Here is a 24,788-nt window from a genome sequence, read left to right as displayed (position 1 = left end):
ACAGCTCAGGCTGGTACAGACATTTGGGAAGTGAACCAGCAGGTGGAAGATCTCTCCCCCCACCACCACCTCTCTCACTGTGTCTGCCTTTCAAATAAATTTTTAAAAAGAGAAAGAGAAGCGAATAGGAGGGGAATTGGAGGCAGTGACTAGAGGTAGTTTTTCTGTATTTTTTTTCTATTTTTCTGTATTCAGGAGTTTTGCTGCAAAGGGAAGTAAGGAAATGAGGCCTATGGAGGGTTGTTTTTGGTTAGCTTGCTTTTTATGATAGGAGAAAAAAAAATTTCCCAACAAAAAAGGGGGACGGGAGAGGTAATACAGGGCTACATCCTTAAGCAAAGGAGATGGAATTTAGCGGATGGGATGACTTTGAGGGACGTGCATCACAGCAGGACGGAAGACAAAGCAGGTGGGCGCAGGTGGCGCGGAATTCTCTCCTCCCTCCCTCACCCCCTCCAGGCAACCTCCCGACCCTCCAGCTGGGTCCCCTGAGCTGAGGTGACTGTGTGTCCGTGATACTCTGGGAGCCTTCCATAGCTCGCCTCAAAGCCACCCCTGCATTGTCCTGCGGCCCAGAACTCCGCCCTCCGGGTTCGCCTAATTAGCTCGAGCAGCCCCAAGCTTAGCCTCTGGTTCCACCGAGGGGGGCGACCCTGGCTTTGCGCTCTGCTATTCCCACATGGGCTCCCCAGCCAGGACTCCCTTTCCTTCCTCCCCTCTACCCCCAACTGGTCATCAGCGAGTAGGCTGTGTGGCTCCCGGAGGCCACCATGTCGGAACTAAGTCGTTCCCCTTAACGATCCGACCGGGCCCGAGGACCGAACAGCTGGAGGAGTGAAGCTGGAGCTTGGAGGCGGAGTTTTGCGGAGAACTCACAAGTGACAGGGACGCGAGTTCAGGGAGGCGGGGCTTAGGATAAAGCAGACCTGTGATTGGGCCAAATTCCGGGAAAAGCCGATGATTGGACCGAGCGCTCCAGGGCGGTGCTTGAGGGGGCGGTGCCGTGTCGGAAGTCAAAGGTCGGTAAATACTGGTGATGTCATGCAGGCAAGATGGCGGAAGGGTGAGCCCGTCATCCCGTTCCTAGGCGTTGAGGCCCTCTCCCAGGGTTGGGGCCCTGGGCAGGGGAGCTTGTGGGGAACGGGAGGTCCGCGCGGGCGTGGCCGGAGCTGACGGGCGGTGTGGAGCTCAAGTCTGAGGGGGTGGGCAAGCGGTCGGCCCCGCGGGGCCAACGGAGACCCGATCCTCGGGCCGGGCAGGCGTCGCACCGCGGGAGCCGCCAGATGTGTCTGTCTTCCGCAGGGAGGACGTGGGCTGGTGGCGGAGCTGGCTGCAGCAGAGCTACCAGGCAGTCAAAGAGAAGGTAAGCGGGGCCAGCGCCCTTCCCCTGGCCGGACTTCACCCGCACTGCCCGCCTGCCCGCGTCCAGCTTGGTCTGACCAGCCCTGGCCGCGTCCAGCTGGGTCCGACCAGACCAGCCCGCGTCCAGCTGGGTCCGACCAGTCCTGCTCGCGTCCAGCTTGGTCCGACCAGTCCTGCTCGCGTCCAGCTTGGTCTGACCAGCCCTGCCCGCTGTGGGCCGGTCCAAGGCCGACCTGGGCTCAGGGAACAGACTGGTGGGATACCAGCTGCAGTGATAAAAGGATTTTTGTCATGGCTGGAGGAACCCTGTAGAGGAAGCCGTGTCTTAGACCAGCTCAACAAAGTGACAACTTGACGGTGGGAGAGACTGGATGGAAGCCTTTAAGAAAAAGTATCCCGACAATGAAAAACTTACTCCTGTCTCGTATGTTAGTGCACTGTGGAACAGGTCCTGGGGGGTGCAGACCTCAGACAGGTGTAGGAGGATTCCCACTAATAAATGGATAGGCGAACAGCTACCTCTTTACTGTGAAAGCCAAGTATAGGAGGACCTGGTCTAGCAGGGCAGGCAGGATAAAAAAGCAAGAGACCAGGCGTGAAATGAGTTGATGGGGCCTGATGAGTTGTGCCTGCACAAGGAGTTTGCAAAGAAGGCCTTAAAGTCCAGGGCCTTGAATGCCTCAATTCCGGCAGGCTGAGTGGTGTGTGCTTCTGTCCTGGGGCCATGCCAGTGGAAGCTTCTATTTCCTTCCCTGCTGGTTTGTCAGGACCAGCCCAGCCCCAATGGTGGGAATAGATAATGAATGTTTACCTGCAGCCGCCGGGGTGAATCCTGCTTCAGGGGAGCCGCCAAAAGGCTTCAGGCCTCCAAGTCCCAATCAGGGGAGCTTTGTTGTTGCTCCCCTAGCCTGAGGTTTCTTGGTGTCTTGTCAGCTAGGGCCCAGCCAGTCTGAGGGTGTGCTCAATGTTTGTGTTATTGATGAGGCCTCAGACACAGGATGGCACACTAAGGGTTAAGGAAGATATAACCCCAAGGTAGCAAGCTTGGGAAGGAAAGGTATGGGTTGCTCTTAACCATTATTCATGAAAGATAGGAGGGGTATTCAAAAAATTCATGGAAAATGTGTTATGAAAAAAAATCAATTTCAAAACAGTTTTACACCAAAATAAATTCATCTTTTAAGCAATTCTACTTTTTTTTTCCATGAGTTTCTTGAAGGGCCCTCACACACAACTGGTCAACCTTCGGCCTTCATTCTTGGGAATTCCCAGAGTTTGAAGCAAAGGGCTGAGTTGCTTCTGTTGCCTTGGTGAAGTTTTGTTTCTTTCCCTTAACCACTTGGGCAAGTTATTTGATTTCGCTAGGCCTCGTGTACTCAACCGAAAAGTGGAAATACTAGTAGTACCTAGCTAAAGGGGTGTATCAGTATCAGATGACGGCCTGTGGAAAGCACGAAGGAGCATGTTAAGTGCTACGTGAGTGTAGATTATTTTGTTAGAGACCACCAGCGTCCATTTTGGTTGTGGTCTTTGGATGCTTTGCTGGCATTGCTTTCCATTGTGTCTCTGTCCAGTCCACCTGCTTTCTAGCGCCCTCCGCTCTCTTGCCCCCTTGGCACATTCTGGGGTGGTAATGCCGCCAGTCCTCTGCTTCTTCCCACCCTCCTTTGTGCACACACAGACATGTGCGTATATACCCCGAGAGGGCAAGATACCTTGCTTTCTGGTTCCTCTGCAAATCGCTGTGCCTCATGGGTGGGGCCTGGGCACTTCCAGGAAGCCTTCGTCAGTGTGAATCTTTGGCTTCAGAAACTTTTCTACAGGCCAACTCTTCCTTCAAGTTCCCTGTTCATCTTTCCTCTTTCACCTCTGGGAAATAAATTCACCTACTTTGGGAAATTTGAGGTCACCACGCATGGCCTCTCTTGATGCCTCTCCACCCCAGGAGTCACCAGCCGTGAACTTATCTGTTACACTCAGCTTTCCCGACCCCTTGCCAAGTCCGGCAGATGGTTTGCAGCCCTTATCTCTGCACCTCTCTGTTGCCTGGAACACTCCCTGTTTCTTGAGACTCAACTTGCTGGGCCTTTGTCACATGATTCTTGTAGTTCTCCACACACTTGTGCAGACTTTCCTGTTCTGAATTCCTCTTCCTCCACCTGCCACTGAAGGTGTAGCTCTGTCCTCATCCTACTGTTGACAGTGCAAACTTCCTGGGTGACCTTCTCCACCTTCACATCACAGTGCGCCCCCGTCCTGCCTGCTGAGCTCTGGTGTTTGAGGATAGCGAGTGCTGGACAGCAGTCCCCGGCATCCTGTGTCACCTGAGATGCTGCATGCTCAAACTCTTTATCCCATCTTTTCTCTAAACCTGCTGTTCAGTATTTGCTCAGCACATTTATCCTGGCACCTATTTTAGCAGCCAGTAGCTCCTCAATTAACTATGTAATCACCAAATCTACCTTTTTTCCTCTGGATTTTCTTTTCCTTGAGGTACAGGGAGAACTACCTTCTGTTTTGGTCCCCCACGCCTTCCCCCAGGGCCAGAGCCAGAAATACCGTCCAGGTCTCCCACCTGGGTAACAGGAACCTAGTAACTGGAACCATCACTACTGCCGTGCAGGTTGGCATTAGCACAGGGCTGGAGTCAGGAGCCAAAGTTAAAAATCAAACCCAGGTATTCCAGAATAGGATGCAGGCATCTTAATTACAAGGCTAAATGTCTAATTCTTTTTCCTCTTATTCCTTGACCCAGTCCCATCCTCTCCATCCTTATCAGCACTGTCCTGATTCATGTTCTGTTTTCTTCCCTGGATTCTTAGAACCTCTTACCTGTTCCCCTTTCTGCTGTCTTATCACCCTTGGACCTCCCCTTCACACCAGTCACTGGACTGACCTATTGAAAATACAAATCCCTTCATGTCCCACATGTCTTTGGTGGCTCCCCATCATCCACTGGGCCCTGACAGCTTCTCCAGCTTCATGCCTTACCACTTTGCCTTCACATTTTGTTTCTGGCAGGACTGACAAGCTCTTAGATCTCAGTAGACCTGTCTAAACTCCCTTAGCAGGAGGGGAGTCAGCCAGAGGCCAGCTGACGTAGGCCGCATAAGCCAACGGTAAAGATGCCATGCTTGCTAGTGGGATCGTATAGAAGCATAGGAGAGCATGAAGCAGGAGGCAGCATGCCTCGACAGAGCATCCCCTCGCAATGTGCCTGCACTTCTCAAATGCCACTTGCCCTACCTCAGTATCTGCACACATCAGCCCCCAACCGTCACACCTCTTCAGAACAGGTGAGCCAACAGGGAGCGGCTCCTGCCTGGAAGATCCTGTCCATCCTTCAGGGCTGTGCTTCCACATCCTCCTTGGACGCCTCCACTGGCTCCCCACACTTTATCTCACACTGGAGAAGACCAGGGTTGGGACCAGCTGGCTCTGATCCCTCCTGTCTCCCCACAGTCCTCTGAAGCCTTGGAGTTCATGAAACGGGACCTGACAGAGTTTACCCAGGTGGTGCAGCATGACACAGCCTGCACCATCGCAGCCACAGCCAGCGTGGTCAAGGAGAAGTTGGCTGTGAGTACCCCCACACCCTCCAGGTGCCTGCCCCCCTTAGTCCATTCTTCCCTGGGATCCTGGTGAGACTCTCAACCTTCTACTACTGAGTGGTTTTTCTCCCTCTGTAGGGAAAATATGGGGATTATTTTTACTCCTGTTTTGAAACAGTAACATTTATCAAGCAAACAAGCTATACCTGTGTTGCTTCTGTATTATTTAGCAACAGTTTTCCTTTAGCAAAATCATTCATTGTAAACAGTGCAAAAATATAGTTAAAGAGGAGAGAGAAAAGGAAGACCAGGTTAGAGACACCCATAATCCCTCCTCCCAGAGATTAATGGTATTGATTTGGGGGGGAGGAACATATCTCTCTCTAGTTTTCGAAAACTGAAGTCAACTGAATACCACAGTTTGAAACCTACTTTTTGACATGGTAAATCAACCATGTTATATAGCCTTACAAGTGGCCTGACATTGCTATTCCATGAATGAAACTAGTTCCCAGTTTATTTTGGTTATGGTAGAATTGACCTCAGAATTACCGTGAGCATTCTGATTGCTAAATTTTTGCTCATCACCATAATATTTTCTTTATAATAAAACACTAAAAGGATTCATAAGGTAAGTATAGTTTTAAGCATTCTAGTAGTTGTTATGAAACTGTCCACTAGAAATGTGCCAGCTTGTACTCTTAGTGACCCTGAACTTGTAAATACCCAGTGGGATCTTCTTGTGAGAAAGGAGTTAGTTTATAAAATGTGAAAATTTTGTATACCCCCATGATGTCTCTCAGAAAGCTTAAAGTTTTCAGTGAAGTACAATGCCCTCTTGTTTTGATTTTCCGTTTTTTAAAGATTTTTTTTTTTAATTGGAAAGTCAGATTTACAGAGAGAAGGAAAGACAGAGAGAAAGATCTTCCTTCTGCTGGTTCACTCTTCAATCCAGAGCTGAACCAGTCCAAAGCCAGGAGCCAGGAGCTTCTTCCAAGTCTCCCACGCAGGTGCAGAGTCCCAAGGCTTTGGGCCACCCTCGACTGCTTTCCCAGGCACAAACAGGGAGCTGGATGGGAAGTGGAGTAGCCAGGAAACTAACTGGTGCCCGCATGGGATCCTGGCGCATGCAAGGCGAGGGCTTTAGCCATTAGGCTACTGTGTTGGGCCTGGTTTTCAGGTTTTTTGTTTGTTTGTTTTATCTATATAAGAGACAAAAAGACAAGAGAGCTCCCCTGGTTCACTTTCCCAAATGACGGTGATGGCTGAGGCTGATACCAGGAGCTAAGAACACAGTCCACGTTTCCCATGTGATTGGTGGAACTCAGCTGCTTGCCACTGCCTCTCCAGATCTACCCTGGCAGGAAGCTGAAGTCAGAAGCCAGAGCTGGGCATCTCACCCAGGCATGCTGATGTGAGATGTGGTGTCTTAGCTGCTGGGCTGAATCCCTGCTCCCTGGAACTTGTGTTTATATTGGATTTTCCCCTTTAGCATGGGGACAGATTGTAGTTTCTGCATTTGGTCACCAGCTGCATCAGTCGCTTAGTGTGTGGAGGCTCTGTTTTGGAAAAAACACGCTTGGGGACTGTTACGTTTTTTTGTTTTGTTTTTTAGTCATGCTTAAAGTACTGTCTGCCTGTTCATCATAGTTGCTGATGAGCATGAATGACAAATAGTAAACCTGCTGAACTGCTATAGGCCTAAGTGCACACGAGGTAGCATTTGTTTATTTCATTCATTCCTTTTTTCCCCATTCAACAGATATGACTGTATTAGCTCTATCAGTTTTCCATGAGGTTTTTGAAACCTGATCTTGTCTCAGGCCTGCATCCTTGCCTGTTGAGGGTGCTGAGCAGGATGGCTCAAGCGTGGTGTCCCAGTTGTATCCTTCCCAGGGAAGTCCCTGTGTTGCCCAAGCAAGGCTAGGCCGTGTGCTCTCATTCTGCCCTTCTTCCCCAAGCTTTGTGCAGAGTATTCCATTTGCTGAGCAACGGTGATGAAATAGTGGCTTGACAGTACTGGTATTGGTTAAATGCCACGTGCCAGACATTGCCTGTGCCTTATCTTCTAATGTAAACAGTCACCCTGTGGAGAGTTAGATTTATCCACATTTTACAGATAAGGAGACTGAGAGTCCCAGAAGCGTTAAGTCTTATAACCAAGAAGTCCTAGAGCTGAGATTCAAGGCCATGTCTGATTCCAAAACTAGTGGCTTCCTACCACTGTACTTCTGTCTTCCCTGCTCCAAAGTCTATGGCATGTTTCCACTGCTGCCAGTTTCTTTAAAATTACCTTTATTATTTGATTTATTTGAAAGAGGGAGACTAAGGGAGATTTCCTGTTCCCTGGTTTACTCCCCAGTTGCCCACAACTCCTGGGGCTGAACCAGGACCTAGGAACTTGGTCAGATCTCCCACGTGGGTAGCAGGAACGCACCTATTCCAGCTGTCACCTGCTGCCTCCCAGGATGTGCGTTAGGAAGCAGGAATTATGCACAGAACCATGACTCCAAACCAGCTACTCTAGTATGGGATCCGGGCATCCCAAGCTGTGTCTTTTTTTTTTAAGATTTACTTAATGGGACCAGTGCTGTGACATATTGAGTAAAGCTACTGCCTGCATTGCTGGCATCTTCATATGGGTGCCATTCAAATCCCAGCTGCTCCAATTCCCACCCAGCTCCCTGCCAATGTACGTGGAAAAGCAACAGAGAATGGCTCCAAATCTTGGCCTCCTGTACACACATGGAAAACCTGGCTTCTGCTTCAGACCAGCCCAGCACCACCTGCTAAGGTCATCTGGGGAGTGAAATAATAGATGGAAGATCTCTCTGTGTCCCTCTGCCTTTCAAATAAATCAGTTAATTAAAAAAAGTTTACTTATTTGAAAGGCAGCGGTATGGAGTGAGGGAGCGACACACAAATACCTTCCGTTTGCTGACTTTCTCGCCAAATGCTTAAAACAGCCAAGGGTAGGCTAGACTGAAACCAAAAGCCAAGATCTCCATTCTGGTCCCCCATATGGGCAGCAAGAAACCAACTCCTTGATCCATCATCTGCCTTCTGAAAGAACATATCTCCCTAAGACAACAGCTAGAAACTGAATCAGAAGCCGTTGAGTAGCCGAGACTGAAAGTAAACTCTGTGATTGGGATAGTATTTTTTTTTAAAGATTTATTTATTTTATTACAAAGTCAGATATACAGAGAGGAGGAGAGACAGAGAGGAAGATCTTCCATCTGATGATTCACTCCCCAAGTGAGCCGCAATGGCCGGTGCTGTGCTGATCCGAAGCCGGGAACCAGGAACCTCTTCCAGGTCTCCCACACGGGTGCAGGGTCCCAAAGCCTTGGGCCGTCCTCGACTGCTTTCCTAGGCCACAAGCAGGGAGCTGGATGGGAAGTGGAGCTGCCAGGATTAGAACTGGTGCCCATATGGGATCCCGGGGCGTTCAAGGCGAGGACTTTTAGCCGCTAGGCCATGCCGCCGGGCCCTGGGATAGTATTGTAACCGTTACAGCAAACACCCCTCTTCTGCCAGGTTTTTGTTGTTGTTGTTGTTGTTTTAATATAGAGAGACAAAGATATCTGCTGTTCACTAGTCTGCTCCTCAAATGCCCACAACAGCCAGGATTGGACCAGGTCAAAACCAGAAACCATGAACTAAACCTGAGTCTCTCACCTGGGTAGCTGGAACCCAAGTACTTGAGCCACCACCGGCTACATCCTGGAATATGCATTAGCAGGAAGCTGACTTGCAACAGGGTTTGAGACTGAAAAGCCCTATAGTGTGAGATGCAAGGATCCTGTGTGGCATCTTAGTGGCTACACCAAATGCCTGCCTCCCTCATGCCAATTTTTGATTAGCAACCAGTCGAGGATCTCTGCTCTGATCCACCTAGCTTGCCACCACCCTGTTCTTCCAAACCCTCACAGCCTGCGTCCTCCAGCCTCAGGATGCAGTGAAGGTTCTGCACACATCCCCGAGCCCCGGTGGCAGCCTGCTCCTAGGGCACTTGCTTCCTTTTGCCCATTCTCTCCACAGACTGAAGGTTCCTCAGGGGCAACGGAGAAGATGAAGAAGGGATTGTCTGACTTCCTGGGGGTGATCTCAGACACTTTTGCCCCCTCACCAGACAAAACCATCGACTGCGATGTCATCACTCTGATGGGCACGCCCTCTGGCACAGCTGAACCCTATGATGGCACCAAGGTATTTAACAGCCACCTCTCCAGGAGAAGCAATGGACTTCTAACCTGTGCTCACAAAAGCAACAGATATTCTGGCTAAAAAGCAGATAGGTACATGTAATTGAACTGGAGAATACTAACAACTCACTGTGCCACAATGCTAGTCCCCATTTACACAGTTTTATAGCCTGCTTACACTATATTTTCTTAGTACCCATGAGTGGCCTACAGGTTGAAAAATCATTTTCCTCAGAGCCCTGGTTTTGGGCTTGTACCTGTGCCACGGTATTTATGGATAAGTACCCTGTGCGTACTGTAGGTCACAGAGAAGCTGGACTGTGGTTGTGGTTGATCTGTTTTGCTGGCAGGAAGAAGTACCTTCTACTCCTAGCACCCCAAGATTTCTGTTTTCTCCCCAACAGGCTCGCCTCTATAGCCTGCAGTCAGACCCAGCAACCTACTGCAATGAACCAGATGGTGAGAGGGTAGCAGTAAGGGGTGGGCTCGTGGGTCAACCAACAGGGTCTGGGTTGTGGGCCCTGCCTGTCCAGTGGCTGGTACCCCAATTGTAGAGGGACAGGATGTTGATGTCGCTGTTTCCTCCCTGAGCCAACTTTCTTCATCCTGCCCCGGTGGAGACCTCACTCCCCCGCTAATTCGTCCTCTCGACATAGCTCCCTTCCTAGCCCTGCTCCCCCGGCTGTCTTCCTTTTAGCTCCTTTTTCCTGAGCCCCTACCATGCAGCAAATCCCATGCTGGGAACAGGAGATCAAAATCAGTCAATCTGTCTACCTGGCCCAGCCCTTCAGAGCTGGCTGCTACAAGGAATTCCTGGGGAAACTGAATAAAGCTGAGAGCCTAGGAGAGAGTGGTGACTCTTCTGGAATGAAGGGGGCAGCAAGAGCCCAAAGGAATGGCACCTACCCCAGCCTGGGGAACCCTGGAAATGATTCTTCCATCTGGGTTTCAGAAATAAGTTAGTTCACTTCTGCACGTAAAAAAAAGTGGGGCAGGATACAAAGACAAAAGCAGCAGCACATTTGAAGGTCTGCCCCCTTGGTCCCATTGGCTTGGAGGGTACATGTGAGGGAGAGAATACAGTGAGAGGTAATGCAGGAAGCCAGGCCCAGGAGCACTTTGTGGATCAACCCAAGATGTTTGAGCTTGACTCTAAAATCTTTCAGCAGCTGTTGGTTCTAGACCTTGTTAGTCACAAGGACCTTTGAGAATTGAAAATGACAGGCGCTCTTTGCAAGAATCTTGGCTACAGTAGAAAAAAGCCTTGGCCCTGTGAAACCCACCTGCAGACTCCAATTAAAGTCTTTTGTGGAGGGAGCTGTTAAGGGTTCTGAGGCCTGAAGATGGTCAGATTTGCATTTTGGAAAGCGGCCTTTGGACAGTATTGTGAGGAACGAAGAAGGTAAAGACAGGGAGACCTATTAAGGGGTTTAGTGGAAATCCCTGTCTCAGAGGGAAGAGGCAGGTGTGATGAAGAGGAAGATGTGCGCATACAAGCGACGTTGAGGAACTGGACTCTAGCCGGTAGGAGCCTGGGCTGGCCCTGGAGTCAGGACCACTGAGGGCGAGGTGAGCCTGTAGCATCTGCATCTGGAGTGCAGAAGGGTAGTCTGGAGCCAGAGGCGGCAGGTGCTGGTGGTGACGGGTAGAATCTGTGGCTTGGTAGAGATCATCTTGAGAGAAAATAAAAAAGTGAGAAGAGATACAAAAAGGAAACTGAGGAGCCTGGAAGACTCCATGGGACCACTCAGGAAAGAAGGAAAAAGGAATGAGAAGCCAGCAGAAGAGAGGGATCAAAAAGAGAGCCCGAGCCCCCAAGGTGGGAAGTCGTGGAGGCTGCCTAAGGAGGATGGGGACCTGCCGTGGGCTTGGATGGGTCCCAAAGTGCCCTGCGAGCAGACAGCTGCTTCAGATAGGTGGGATTCAGTAGCCATGTGCAGTAGCCAGCAGCAGGGGTCCAGGCAGTGAGGACTAGAGCCCCTCCAGAGGCTGTTTAGCTGCCAGACTCTAGTGATCTCACCAAGACCCCACCCCACCCCTTTACCCCGCCTGACCCCCCTCCATGTTGAGCCAAATATCTTTGAAAAACCCGTTAAGTTGTCCTTATTGTCCAAAACCAGCTTAGGTACATTCTGTAGAACCCATGTTCTTTCCTCAGACCCAGGGAACTGACCATCAGCATGTATCCCTCTACAGGGCCCCCGGAATTGTTTGACGCCTGGCTTTCCCAGTGCTGCCTGGAGGAGAAGAAGGGGGAGATCTCAGAGCTCCTTGTAGGCAGCCCCTCCATCCGGGCCCTCTACACCAAGATGGTGAGGGCCCAGCCAGCAGGACCTCAGCCAGCTCTAGGCCTGAGGGCTTGGGAGTGGGAGGGCCACGTGCCATGGGAGACCCTATACAGCCAGCCTGGCTGTGTCCTAAGCCAAGACTCCACCGGGAGAGGCTGACTGACCAGGCTTCTGGCATTCAGAGACTGGTGAAGAATCGAAGGGCCAGCAGAGCCCAGCGGGGGTTGGCCAAATGTGACCAGGAAGCAGTGGGATGGAAGTATTCTGCCGAACACCACCAAACCACGTACTGTGTCTGAAACGCAGAGTGGCAGATGCAGGCTGATGCGCCCAAAGTCATACCTCCACTCTCGTTCCAGGTTCCAGCGGCTGTTTCCCACTCGGAATTCTGGCATCGGTATTTCTATAAAGTCCATCAACTGGAGCAGGTACGCTGCTCCAGCCTGGGAAGGCCCAGGGGCAAGCAGGCTGGATTGGGTGGAGGAGAAGATGGGACACAGCATGCTGAGAGATCTGGGGTCTGGAGCTGGGTCTAAGGGCAGGCTGCCCAACTGCCCTGGCCAGCTGCCCTCTCCCCCTCCAGGAGCAGGCCCGCAGGGATGCCTTGAAGCAGCGAGCAGACCAGAGCCTGTCAGCAGAGCCTGGCTGGGAGGAGGAGGAAGGTAAGAGGTGTTGAGAGGTGACAGGCACGTGGTGGGGAGTGAGCCGTGTGCACTGAGGCCTACTGACATGGAAGATCTGATACTGTTTTTTAAAGACTTATTTGAAACGTAGGGGGCTGGCACCACGGTGTTGCAAGCTAAGCCTCCACTTGCAGCATCAGTATCCCAGTGGGCACCAGTTCAAGTCCCAGCTGCTGCTCCACTTCTGATCCAGCTCCATGCTAATGGCCTGGGGAGGTGGCAGAGGAGGGCCCAAGTCCTTGAGCTCCTGCAACCATGTGGGAGACCTGGAAGAAGTTCCTCCTGGTTTCAGATTGCAGCCATTGCAGCCATTTGGAGAATGAACCAGCAAGTGGATGATCTCCTTGTCTCTCCTCTCTCTAACTCTGTCTTTCAAATAAAAAATAAATTTTTTTTTTAAAATGTCAGAGTTGGGCCTGGCGGCGTGGCCTAGCGGCTAAAGTCCTCGCCTTGAAAGCCCCGGGATCCCATATGGGCGCCGGTTCTAATCCCGGCAGCTCCACTTCCCATCCAGCTCCCTGCTTGTGGCCTGGGAAAGCAGTTGAGGACGGCCCAATGCATTGGGACCCTGCACCCGCATGGGAGACCCGGAAGAGGTTCCTGGTTCCCGGTGTCGGATTGGCACGCACCGGCCCGTTGCGGTTCACTTGGGGAGTGAATCATCGGACGGAAGATCTTCCTCTCTGTCTCTCCTCCTCTGTGTATATCTGGCTGTAATAAAAAAAATGAATAAATCTTTAAAAAAATAAATAAATAAAAATGTCAGAGTTGCAAAGAGAGAAGGAGAGATAAAGATCTTCCATCCAGGGCTTGGCCCGGCCAGAGCCAGAAGCTTCATCTAGTGACATGGGTGACAGGGGCTTAAACACTTGTGGCACCTTCCACTGCTTTTCTCAGACTACTAGCAGGGAGCTAGATCTGAAGTGGAACAAAGCACCCATAAAGGATGCTGCATCGCAGGCAGCAGGCTTATCTGATATGCCACAGCATTAGATTCGATAGAAACGCCTGGATTAGTACCAAGGCCCAGCTTTAGCTGTGTAGTCCTTACCACCACTCACTTCTCCATTTTGGGAAAGAGGGAAACAGGTTAACATTTATGTGGCTTGCCCAGTCGTACACACAGAAGGTAGCAGGGCCTGAACCCCAAGCTGATAGACTTTCAAAATTTGGCTTGCTTGTCTATTTTAACCTCTTGAGCTGAGTTGCTGGACACCTGGCAAGCACCTGGCCCCAGGATAGTCAAGTTTGTCCAGCAGGGAGTGTCTGTGAAACATCATGCTGATGTTTGGCAGGAGGTTAGGAAAGGGGTGCTTTTCAGTTCTGATCAGTGGTCGCTTCAATGGGAAACTGCTCCAGGGCGGTCTGGGAGCTCGCCAGGGCTCACCACCCTCTCACCCCTGCTTCTCTCTCCACAGAGGAGCTTGTGGGCATTTCACCCACATCTCCCCAAGAGGCGAAGATTCCTGTGGCCAAAACTTCCACATGCCCTGAAGGAGGACGTGGCCCCCAGAACCCGTGTGAAGAGACTCTGGGGACCCAACTTGAGCCCCCAGCAGAGGTGACTCCATCAGAGAGCAGCGAGAGCGTCTCCCTCGTAACACAAATTGTTAACCCTGTCACTGCCCCTGAGGCCCCAGTGCTGCCCAAGGACCTGTCCCAAAAGCTGCTGGAAGCATCTCTGGAGGACCAGAACCCAGCTGCAGATATAGGCGAGACTGGACCTGCGCCCCCAGTGCCCACCAAGCCACCAGGCCCTGCTGGCCGCGTCAGCAGCACCGAGCCCAGGCCTCCGGCCAGAGTAGAGATACTGAGGGAAGAGGGACCTACAGACTTACGGGTGTTTGAGCTGAACTCGGACAGTGGGAAGTCTACACCCTCCAACAATGGGAAGAAAGGTAGGTGTGAAGGCGCAGCCCGGGGGCTGTGTGGAAGGAGGAGGGCGTCTGGGAGTTGCCAGCTTCCAAGGCAGACCCTCCTCTTGCCCCGATTAGGATCCTAGAAGGAGCTTCCCTTCCTTGGCCTTGGTGATGACAGCTGCTATAGCCTGAGCATTTGTTGTCATAGGTCCTCAATTCTAACCTGTCTGAAAGAGAGTTGTGTCTTTCCATTGCTAAGGTCTTAGAGTCAGCGAATTAAGATTTATGATGGATGCCATGAGATATATGTTCATGCCATTTTTGCATTTAGCATCACTCACCCAGGGAAGCATTTTTTTCTGGTATTAAGAATGAGGCCCAGAAATGTTAAGTAACTTGCTCAAACTCACCTGGCCAGGAAAAGCAAGCCCAAATTCAGATGCAGCCAGTCTGACTGCACTCCCATGTCTTCAGTTACCACCCTGTGCCCGTTTGCGTCCTTTTGGATGATTCAGTCTTATCCTGCCTTAGGAATCCCTGGACACTGATATCAGGGATTGCCTTTATAACCTAAGAAAGTCATCCAACTTCCCTACAGAAAACATGGAGACAGTTTGAGGAGGAATAGAATGAAGGTGAGGGAGCTGACAGTGACCCAGTGTCGTAACAGAGCTTCAGTTCTTACTGTGAGGTGGAATTCCAGACAGAAGAGTCTTTGAGGTTACGGCAAAGGGCAGCCCCTTCAGCTCCAAGAATTAAAGCACAAGAATAGCCCCCCTCCCTTTTTAAAAAAAAGATTTATTTATTTGAAAACTAGAGTTACAGAGAGAGGAAAAAAACAGTGAGCTCTCTGCTGGTTCACTTCCGAAACAACCACAATGGCCAGGGTTTGGCCAGGCCTAAGCCAGGAGCCACACGTTTCATCCAAGTATCCCTTTTGGGTGACGCAGGCCCTAGTACTTGGGACATCTTCTGATCTTCTGTTGCTTTTTCCTGGCCATTCGCAGAGTTGGTCAAAAGTTGAGCCACCAGAACTTGCACACGCGCCCATATGGGATGCCAGTGTTGCAGGCAGTGGTTTTATCCTCTGTGCCACAACACAGACCTCAAGATAGCCCTTTGTTGACATATCCAGAATCCCTCTGCAGCATTAACCGACTACCAGCAAAATCCCCTTCCTGCTTCACACACACTGTCGTTGGGAACAGGCAGTCCCACTCCAGCCATGACGCTTGCCCAGCAGGTGAAGCCTGTGTGTTGCCCAGAGAGGAGAAGAGACCCCACTGCAGCACCACCGTGCTCCCCCAGAAGGCCATCACAGTGCTTGCCTTCTGACTGGTTCAGTGAGGTCATCCCTTAGCTCTCACCCACTCTTTATGAGACACTGTGGGGGAGGGGCTGAAGCAGCAGTCTTTGTGAGGAAACAGGAAGCAGTGTGGAGCAGGCCGGGTACCAGAGGCATTCAGAGAAAGGAGGAGTCTCTGGGCATGGCAGGTGTTTCACCGAGGAGGAAGGTCCTGGATAGGAGAGCTGGAGAGTTTGGACCAGGTGTCGGGGAGCAGCAGGCTACAAGTCTAGACAGTGGAGGGCTTGGGGTGCATGGGAGGGGTGATAACCAAAGCCCCCTGTTCTGGATTGTCTCCCAGGAGAGAGTAGAAGGTGGGCAGACGGGGGCAGCTCAGAACGTGAGACCCTAACATCCTAAGCTGCCTTCCTGCAGAAGGTTAGACCCGGTGCTGGAAAGCAGCAGAGCCTTGGGGCTCAGGGCTCCGCCTTGAGCTCTGCTCTCAAACTGCTCTGATCTCCCAACCCAACTTCCCACCCAAGCTGTGTGGCTGTAGAAGTACTGATCTTCTCTTCTCTAAGTTTCTGTTTACTACTCCATACCATGGTGGGTAACTGTTTCATGATAGATCCTTAATTGGGGAAGAAATTTAAGCAGAACTTTGAGGGAATTGTAATCCAAAATCCCTGAGCACTCTGTGTTTGTCCAGATCTGTGCTAAGCACTCGATAGGCCTGCCACCGAATCCTCACAGAGGCCCCAGGAGATCTGTGCCGTTTCCCTGTTTTTCTACTGCTAGGAAACAGTTCAGTCACCCTCCCAATAAATGTTAAGAAAAGTATGCAATAGTCCTCTACAGATGAAGAAGAATAAGGGATGTGTGCCTAACAGGTATAGTGGGGCAGCTGAGCGGGTGGTCCTTGTCAGGACCCAGTAGTGGTCAGGGATGCGAACTGAGACCTCTCAGCCTCTGTGTTCTTCGGCCCAGCCACATTCAGTTGCTCAGGGCAGGCACAGAGCAGAAGGGGAGTTGGATTTACTGGGTTCAAGTTTAGCCAGATAATATGAATGGAAGAAAAGTATGTGACTAAAATGATCATAGGGAAGGCCAGGTTAGGGGAGAAGTGAGAGGCAGTGAAATAGCCAAAGAATTAAGGGTTGTGTTTGGAAATAGGCTACGGAGAGGTTAGTTACAAAAATTAATGATCGGAGATTGAATGAAGTTGCAGTTATGAAAGAGGTGTGTAATATAGGCTATTGATTGCTTTGTATCCTGCCTCTGTGGCCAGAGGGGCTGCAGATACACACCGTCACACCACAGTAGCAGCAATGGTCAGGTGCGTTGGGGAGAGCCAGGATGTTGTTCTGTAATTGGAACGGTAGAGACAAAGTGAGAGGAATGAATCTTTAAAAAAAAAAAAAAAAAGTTTCTTTTAAATGTGAAACAAAGACAGATCTTCCATCTGCTATATCAGGACCTGACCAAAGCCAGGAGCCCAAAACTCCATCCAGGTCTCCTGTGTGGGTGGCAGGGACCTCCTGCCTGCTAGGGTGCACATGAGCAGGACGCTGGAATTGGCAGTGGAGCCGGGATTCAAACCCAGGCTTTCTGTACAGGATGCAGGTGTCCCAAGTGGTGGCTTCACTGCTCTGCCAAACACCCACCCCAAGGGGTTGAATCTTAACAGGAAGAGCAGAGGCTTGGGCCAGACACACTCACATCCTAGAATGACAAGCTTCTTGATCTGTGGGAACAGCAAAGGTCAGGGGTGACAACATGGGTTCCCAAGCAATCAAGGTAGTCCCTGTCATCACAAAGCTGTTTCCTGCCTGTCTAATCTTACAGTCCAGAGTTAGCCTATGCTGTTGCTCACAGCAGGGCTGGAAGACAGGGGACTGGGGCCCTGGGTTCAAAGTCCATCTTGACCATGGCCTAGAACAGTTTGCCTCCATTTCTTATCTGGAGCAGTAGCCAGTTAAACAAGCAATATAGTGAGCTGTGAGTGACACCGAAAACTCCGATTTCCTCAAAGCAAAACAAAAACTGCAAAAACACATGATGAATGCTTAAATTCTCGGGTAGATCGTGTCTTGGCAACATGCACAGTGTCATAGGAAGAGGCCAGTGACAGGTGGAGCTAGAGTCACATCTCACTGCCAGGATGTGAGGCTACCGCACCAGGCCCAGGAACCGTTCTTTTGAACATTGCATTACAACACGTTTGGGGGTCTGGCACTATGGTTCAATGGCTAAATCCTCACCTTGCAAGTGCTGGGATCCCCTATGGGCTAGTTCATGTTCCCATCCAGCTCCCTGCTTGTAGCCTCGGAAGGCAGTAGAGGACAGCCCAAAGTCTTGGGACCCGGCACCCACGTGAAGAGGTTTCTGCCTCCTGCCTCCAGTCATTGCAGTCACTTGGGGAGTGAACCAGCAGACAGAAGATCTGTCTGTCTCTCCTTCTCTCCGTAAATCTGATGCTTTCCCATGCTTGCTTCAGCAGCACATACACTGAAATTGGAATGATGTGCTTTCCCAAAGAAAATCTTTAAAAAAGAGAGAAGTTTGGTTGCTTTAACAGACATTTAGCACAGTGGGTAAGATACTGTTTGGGATATTCATGCCCTGCACTGGGGTACCCAGGGTTAACTCTCAGCTCTGCTTCTACTCTCAGCCTCTTACTGATGCGTCCCCTCCCCTAGGGGCCAGCAGCCAGTGGCTCACATCCTTGAGTCCCTAACACCACCTACATGGGGGACATGGTGGAGCTCCTGACTCCTGGCTGTGCTAGTATGGTGGACACCTGGGGAGTGAACCAGTAGGCGGAAGATCTGTTTGTGCCTGCCTTTCAAATTTAAAACAACAATCAAAAAATTGGTGGGAAACAAGAAAAAACTTTTACTAAACAATACATGTTTATTGTAAGAGAAGAAAACACCAAGAAAAATCACCCTATGACCTCAGTATATACAGATACCATTGGCTGGTCCATTCTGGGTATCTTATTCATCTTTTCTATATGTATGCATACGTCTTTGGTCACTTTATAAAATTTTATTTGAAAAAATAAGAGAGAGACACAGAGAGAACTCCCACCTGTTGGCTTACTCCACAAATGCCCACAGCAGCCAGGGTTGGGCCAGGCCAAGGACAAGCCTAAACCTCAGTCTGGGTCTCCCAGGTGGATGACAGGGGCCCAAGTATCTGAGCCATCACCTTCTACCTCCCAAGGTGTGCATTCAGCAGGAAACTGGAGTCAGGAGTGGAGCTGGGACTCGGTCAAATCCAGGCATCTCAGGCAGTTTTAAGACAAAGGTAGAGTGACAGAGAGACAGACAGACAGAAATCTTCCATCTGCTGGTTCACTCCCCAGATGGCCACAATAACAGGAGCTGGGCCAGGCCAAAGCTAGGAGCCAGAACTCCATATGGGTAGAACAGGCCCAAGTACCTGGGCCAACTTTCACCTCTATTTATTTATTTTATTGGAAAGTCAGATTTCAGAGAGGAGGAGGACAGAAATAGCTTCCATCGCTGGTCCACACCCTCAGTGGCCACAGTGACCAGAGCTGAGCCAGTCCGAAGCCAGGAGCCAGAAGCCTCTTCCATGTCTCCCACATGGGTACAGGGTCCCAAGGCTTTAGGCCACTCCCGACTGCTTTCCCAGGCCACGAGCAGGGAGCTGGAAGGGAAGTGGAGCAGCCAGAACTTGAACTGGTGCCCATATGGGATCGCAGTGCATGCAAGGCAAGAACTTTAGCTGCTAGGCTACCACATCGAGCCTGCTTGAGCATATTTTTAAATTTATACTGTATATACCTTTTTAAATTTATTTTTTAATTGAAAAGACAGTAAGACAAAGAGATCTGCCATCCATTGGTTCATTCACCTAATGCTTGCTACAGAACTAGCTGAAGCCAGGAGTCTGGAACTCTGTTCATATCTCCCATGGACAGCAGGGCCCCAACTGCCTGAGCCATCATCCACTGCCTCCTGGGTTGCGTTAGCAGGAAGCCGGATTGGAAGCAGAGTAGCTGGAACTTGACCAAGCAGTTCATGCAGGCATCCCAAGGGGCTTCTTAGCTACGGGTACCAGATGCCCACCCCTGTATTTTTAATATTACCCCTAAAAAAAATCCCCAACTGGAATATTTAGAGCAGTGTTTATCACACTGTAGCAGATGTAAGATTACCCTGGAGCAGGCATGAGTAAAAATTTTCCATATGGGACCAAACTGTAACTCCAACAGGTTCTGATAGCATGAGAGCAGCCACAGTGTGCAAGCAACCAGACATGGCTGAGTTCCAAATGTGTTAAAATGGGCATTAGGCTGCATTTGATCCATGGAACAGTGTGCTGCCTTCTGGCTTGGAGAAAGAGATCATGATGTTTCTGAGTGCCAGCTGTGTGTCCTAAGCACTTGAAACACACAGGAAGACAAGGATCCGGTCTTCATGGAGCTTACAATCTAGCTTCTCTATTACCAGGCAGTACACATATTCAGTCTGCAATAAGCTAGAAAAGTCATAAATAACTGGAGAAAATAGAGCAGAGTGAGGAGCATGGATTACAATTTGAAATAAGGCAGGCAGTGTGATTCAGAGTCAAGCCACCATTTGCAACGGTTGTTGTCAGTTTAAGTGCTTTCTCCCCCATTCTTCTGCTCCAGCTGCAGCTCCCTGCTGATTCTCCTGGGAAGAGAGCAGAAACTGCCCCAGTACTTGTTCCTGGCATGCATGTGGAGTTCCTGGCTCCTGATTTGGGCCTGACTCAGCCCCCAGTAGTTACAGACTTTGGGGGGAGTGAACCAATGGATGGAAAATTCTCTTTCTTTCTTACACTGTGTGTCTTTCTCTTCACTGTCTCTACCTTTGAATTAACATTTAAAATGAAAATGGGGATACCCAGCGCAGTAGCCTAATGGCTAAAGTCCTCGCCTTATACACGCTGGGATCCCATATGGGCACCAGTTTGTATCCCATCGGCCCCACTTCTCATCCAGCTCCCTGCTTGTGGCCTGGGAAAGCAGTCAAGGACAGCCCAAAGCCTTGGGACCTTGCACCTGTGTGGGAGACCTGGAGGAGGTTCCTGGCTCCTGGCTTCGGCTCAGCTCAGCTCCAGCCATTGAAGCCACTTGGCGAGTGAATTAGTGGACGGAAGATCTTCCTCTCTGTCTCTCCTCCTCTCTGTATATCTGACTTACAAGAAACATATATAAATAAATAAAATGGGACAGTGCGAGTGCACATCTCCTGAAGTGAAGCTTTAGAGGAAGGGAGGGAATCTGTCTTGTGGAGCCCATGCAGAGGCCCGGAGGTGGAGTGTAGGTGGAGTGTAGCCGGTGTGTCGGAGCAGGAGTGAGGTTAGTGCTGGTGGGAGAGAGGGAGGGAGCGAGTGGAAAAGAGCCACCTTGTGGTCATTTCTTGGTCACCAAGGTCGGGGGCTCCCCGGCAGTGCCTGGCCACAGTGGCTCACAGTGCAGTAACCTGCCGCTTCCCGGCTGATACTGTGGGGCTCTTTGACAGCCTCACCTAACCACACACCATGTTCCACTGTGAAACTACAAATTTACATCTTTATTTTTACTAATTTTTTTTTTTAAAGATTTATTCATTTTATTACAGCCAGATATACACAGAGAGGAGAGACAGAGAGGAAGATCTTCCGTCCGATGATTCACTCCCCAAGTGAGTCGCAACGGACCGATGCGCGCCGATCCGAAGCCGGGAACCTGGAACCTCTTCCGGGTCTCCCACGCGGGTGCAGTGTCCCAATGCATTGGGCAGTCCTCGACTGCTTTCCCAGGCCACAAGCAGGGAGCTGGATGGGAAGTGGAGCTGCCGGGATTAGAACCGGCGCCCATATGGGATCCCGGGGCTTTCAAGGCGAGGACTTTAGCCGCTAGGCCATGCCGCCGGGCCCACTAATTTTTTTTTAAGATGTATTTTACCTTTCATTGGAAAGTCAGATATACAGACAGAGAGAAAGAGAGACAGAGAGGAAGATCCTCCGTCTGCTGATTCACTCCCCAAGTGGCCACAAGGGCCAGAGCTGAGCCGACCTGATGCCAGGAGCCAGGAGCTTCTTCCGCATCTCCTAAGCAGGCGTAAGGTCCCAAGGCTTTGGGCCGTCCTCAGCTGCTATCCCAGACCACAGGCAGAGAGCTGGATGAGAAGTGGAGCTGCTAGAATTAGAACCATCACCCGTATGGGATTCCGGCACGTTGAAGGCGAGGACTTTAGCCACTAGGCCACCGCGCTGGGCCCTGTTTTTCTAATTCTTATCAGGAAGGTTGTTCCTAAGCATTCGTCACTGTCACAGCACTTCAGTGAACATCCTTTTGACTGAATTTCTAACTGAACCCAGGATTTTTCCTTAGGAAAGGTTCCTAAAAGTAGGATCACCGAGTGAGAGTGGAAGCACATACGTAATCAGGCCCTTTGCGAGGCTGATTTGCACCCTCCCCTCCCCCGTCCTGCCGCAGCCCTCTCACTCTGTGGCTCGTGTCTCCAGGCTCCAGCACGGACATCAGTGAGGACTGGGAGAAGGATTTTGACTTGGACATGACTGAAGAAGAAGTACAGATGGCCCTTTCCAAAATGGACGCGTCCGGTGAGGTGAGTGGGCCTGACGAGGCAGGGCCTGAGCACGCCCCTACAAGCCCCGCCGTGCCCGTGGGGCGGGTCACTGCCCTCTGCTCCCAGCAGGTGCCGCCAGGACCCACTTCTGCTTTCTAGAGTAGGTGGGTAGGAATGTTACTGACCTTACTTAACTCATCAGCAAAGGAACGACAGAAACATAGGGTGCTGTGTCCTACCCCAGGCCTTCTGACTCGGGCTCCAAGTGTGAGGACTGACCTGACCTTGGAGACCAAACACCAGTGTGGTCAAAGGCAGGTCCCCTAAGCCAAGCCTGTTTCCTCATCGAAACATTGCCTTGTCTGATCTAAGACCTGGTTTGTAATCAGGGGTGAAGTAACACGTGTAGCCACTTTAGGAGTGGGGCCTGAGACCTGGTAGCACTCTGAAGACGGAAGTAATAAACAGTCCCAGAGGCCCCATCACTCTGACTGTTCAGAGTGGACCTCTGAGAGGCTGGGGCAGCCCACCACTCACAGCTGGCAGATGACAGGACCAAGGCTGCAGCCTGAATCAAGGCAGCATGGCTCTCACAGTCAGCCACATGATTCCTTCCATCCTGCACTCCTGAGCCTGCTGTAAGGAGGTGCGCAGAGCAGGAGGACATGGGGAAGGCCTTGGTTTCGTATTGGGAAGCTGACGCTTTGGCATGGTAGTGAGATGTTATAACAACTAGACAATCTCTTGCACTTGTGGTATCACTAGACCCGGGGCAGAGAAGGCCCATGGTGCCTCCTCGCACCACAGGGGCCTGCCAGCTCTGTGGAGCTTTGCAAACCCTCTTTGAAATTCGATGGGCAGTATTCCTGGGCGATCTTTCTCTATCCCATCATACAAGGTTCAGCTATAGACCAGGATAATCATGAGGCAAGGGGAAGATCCCTGGGGAGACTTGAGCATGGAGTTAGGTACTGGAGTCTCACATGGAAACCAAGAGTACCTGCTGCCTGCTGCCATGCAGGGCTGGAGCCACTGTGTCACCCTCAAGCCCCACCTGCCCTTGCCTCTCAGAGCCACAGCCTTATCTGCTCATGGGAAACATGGTCTCCGTAAGGGGTGGCCGGGTGTGGTTGCTGGAGATGGGGCATCCCTGGTCGTGTCCACTGATGCTCAGTAGAAGTGTCTCCTTTGGGTGTGACACAGGGCAGCTCTGATCCCCAGCTACATTCCATGGATCTAAGGACTTCCCTCTCACAGCAGGGCCGGGGGTGTGGAGCAGAGGCGCTTTCACAGCACGAGCCGGGGTGTGGGGCAGAGAGCAGCTGTGCTCAGCAAAGGGAGCTGGGTCTGGGCTGGACTCCTAGAAGTAACTGCATGTTTGTGTTCTCCGTTGTCCCCCTCCCCATTTGCAGCTGGAAGATGAAGAGTGGGAGGACTGGGAGTGAGCCGGGAGCGAGCAGCTCCCACACCCACAGTACCTCCTGCCTCCCTCACGCTCTCAGCCCAGCCCTGGAAGACACTGACTCACCCAAATGGCCTCTGCCACCCAAAGCCATGGGCATGGATTCCGGGTGGCTCCCTGCTGGTGCCCTGGGCCCATGTGTGCCCCAGAGAAGAGGCTCTCTAAATCCGAACCAGGAACTCTGATCTGTGCCAACTATAGGATGACCCAAGTGGGAAGGCCACACACCTCACTGGAGAACCGACAGTTCTCTGCTCAACATTCACTATTCCTGGGGGCGCATGCTGGGAAGTCCCACAGGACAGCTCCGGCCCTTCTAGACCGAAGCTACACCACCAGTCTCTTGGAGGAAGCCAAGACCACACATGCGGTCCCCCATAAACAGGCATGAAAGACCATGGCACCTGCCCTTGGCTACATGGGGATGGCCAGCACATTTTTGTTCTGTCCCAGCAGGTGAGGTGTTCACCTCTGGGAAGTTGGTCTCCCTTGGGAGTCTCCTTCTCCCAGGCACTTTCCATTCCTGGCAAGATCCTTTGGGGTTCATACCTGGAGACCAAACTCTGAGCCACCTTCCCCCTTTCCTCCAGCCCACTCTGGGACGTCCTCGGCCCTTGCCCAGGGCTGCTTCGTGTCCACTACACCCAAGTCCTTAGCCCAGCTGTGCCACCTGCAAGAGGCCACTCTTGTATCCCATCCCCTCCCCCAGAAGGGGGAGGGGTGGACCACTCCAGGCCCTCCTGTGCGTTGCCTGGCAGGATACCTTGTCCAACCAGCTACCCACCTTGGCCCCCCTGTAGCTTAGGGCCCGAGCCACGACCAGCGGTACAGGGCACTGATCAAAGGCATGTGCTTCAAACTTGGCAAAGTCCAGCTTTGTCCACCTTGCACCCCAGCTGCCGGAAGGGATGCGCTGGGGGTGACCTTGAAGTACTCTTCAGACTTCTGTAGCAGCTCCTCCCACTGGCAGTCACAGCCCTCACGCTGTCCTGCCCACAGCGCTCTGGTAAAGCAGCAGCCCTCAGGGGTATGAGGAGCTGCAGGGATTCCTGGGGACCCTGGTGCTCCATGATGCTGCTCTGCTGGGTTTATACAAAGGCTGGTGGCTTTGCTGGTGATATAACAGGGTGGTGGCCAGGGCGTGGAGTGGGTGGGGATCTGGTGGGAGGGAGAGGATATGGAATCTTTTTCTGATGGGATAGGGTTTTTCTCTTTGTAATTATCTCTTTAGTTTAACTTTTTGGTTGTTTGTGCAATATTATATATTTTAAATTATAATGCATCTCCCCAGAGTATTTTTTAGCTGGGAAAAGAAAAAAAGGAAAAAAAAATCTAACAGCTGTTAGTTTTGTAATTAAAAAAAGAAAGAAAAAAGAACTTCATCCGGAACCTTTTCCACAAATGCCATTTAACAGCATTAAAGAGATCGAACCAGCTATCCAGGCATCTGGCTTGTCCCTCATGGCAGCTCACCAGAGCCAGGGCAGACACACTGTGGGGGTGACTTCCTGTTTG

The 24,788-nt window shown here is 51.2% G+C and overlaps 1 protein-coding gene across 2 annotated transcripts; it reads left to right on the top strand.

Annotated features, from left to right (window-relative positions):
- Positions 1 to 942: 942 nt before the first annotated feature.
- BSDC1 (BSD domain containing 1) lies at positions 943 to 24,551 on the top strand. 2 transcript variants are annotated; one of them, XM_058678350.1, is made up of 11 exons: positions 943 to 1,019; positions 1,303 to 1,363; positions 4,825 to 4,941; positions 8,958 to 9,125; positions 9,526 to 9,580; positions 11,318 to 11,433; positions 11,769 to 11,837; positions 11,993 to 12,071; positions 13,511 to 13,990; positions 21,747 to 21,850; positions 23,224 to 24,551. In XM_058678350.1, exons 1-11 carry the CDS (start codon positions 958 to 960, stop codon positions 23,254 to 23,256), a joined length of 1,344 nt encoding a protein of 447 aa, XP_058534333.1. In that variant the 5' UTR covers positions 943 to 957; the 3' UTR covers positions 23,257 to 24,551. The 2 variants fall into 2 exon arrangements, with proteins under 2 accessions (XP_058534333.1, XP_004591673.2); XM_004591616.3 differs by having other exon boundaries at positions 1,015 to 1,063.
- Positions 24,552 to 24,788: the final 237 nt, after the last annotated feature.

Source organism: Ochotona princeps, chromosome 2, assembly GCF_030435755.1.
Source record: "Ochotona princeps isolate mOchPri1 chromosome 2, mOchPri1.hap1, whole genome shotgun sequence".
NCBI lineage: Eukaryota > Metazoa > Chordata > Mammalia > Lagomorpha > Ochotonidae > Ochotona > Ochotona princeps.
This window is presented reverse-complemented; position numbering and strand designations above follow the sequence as displayed.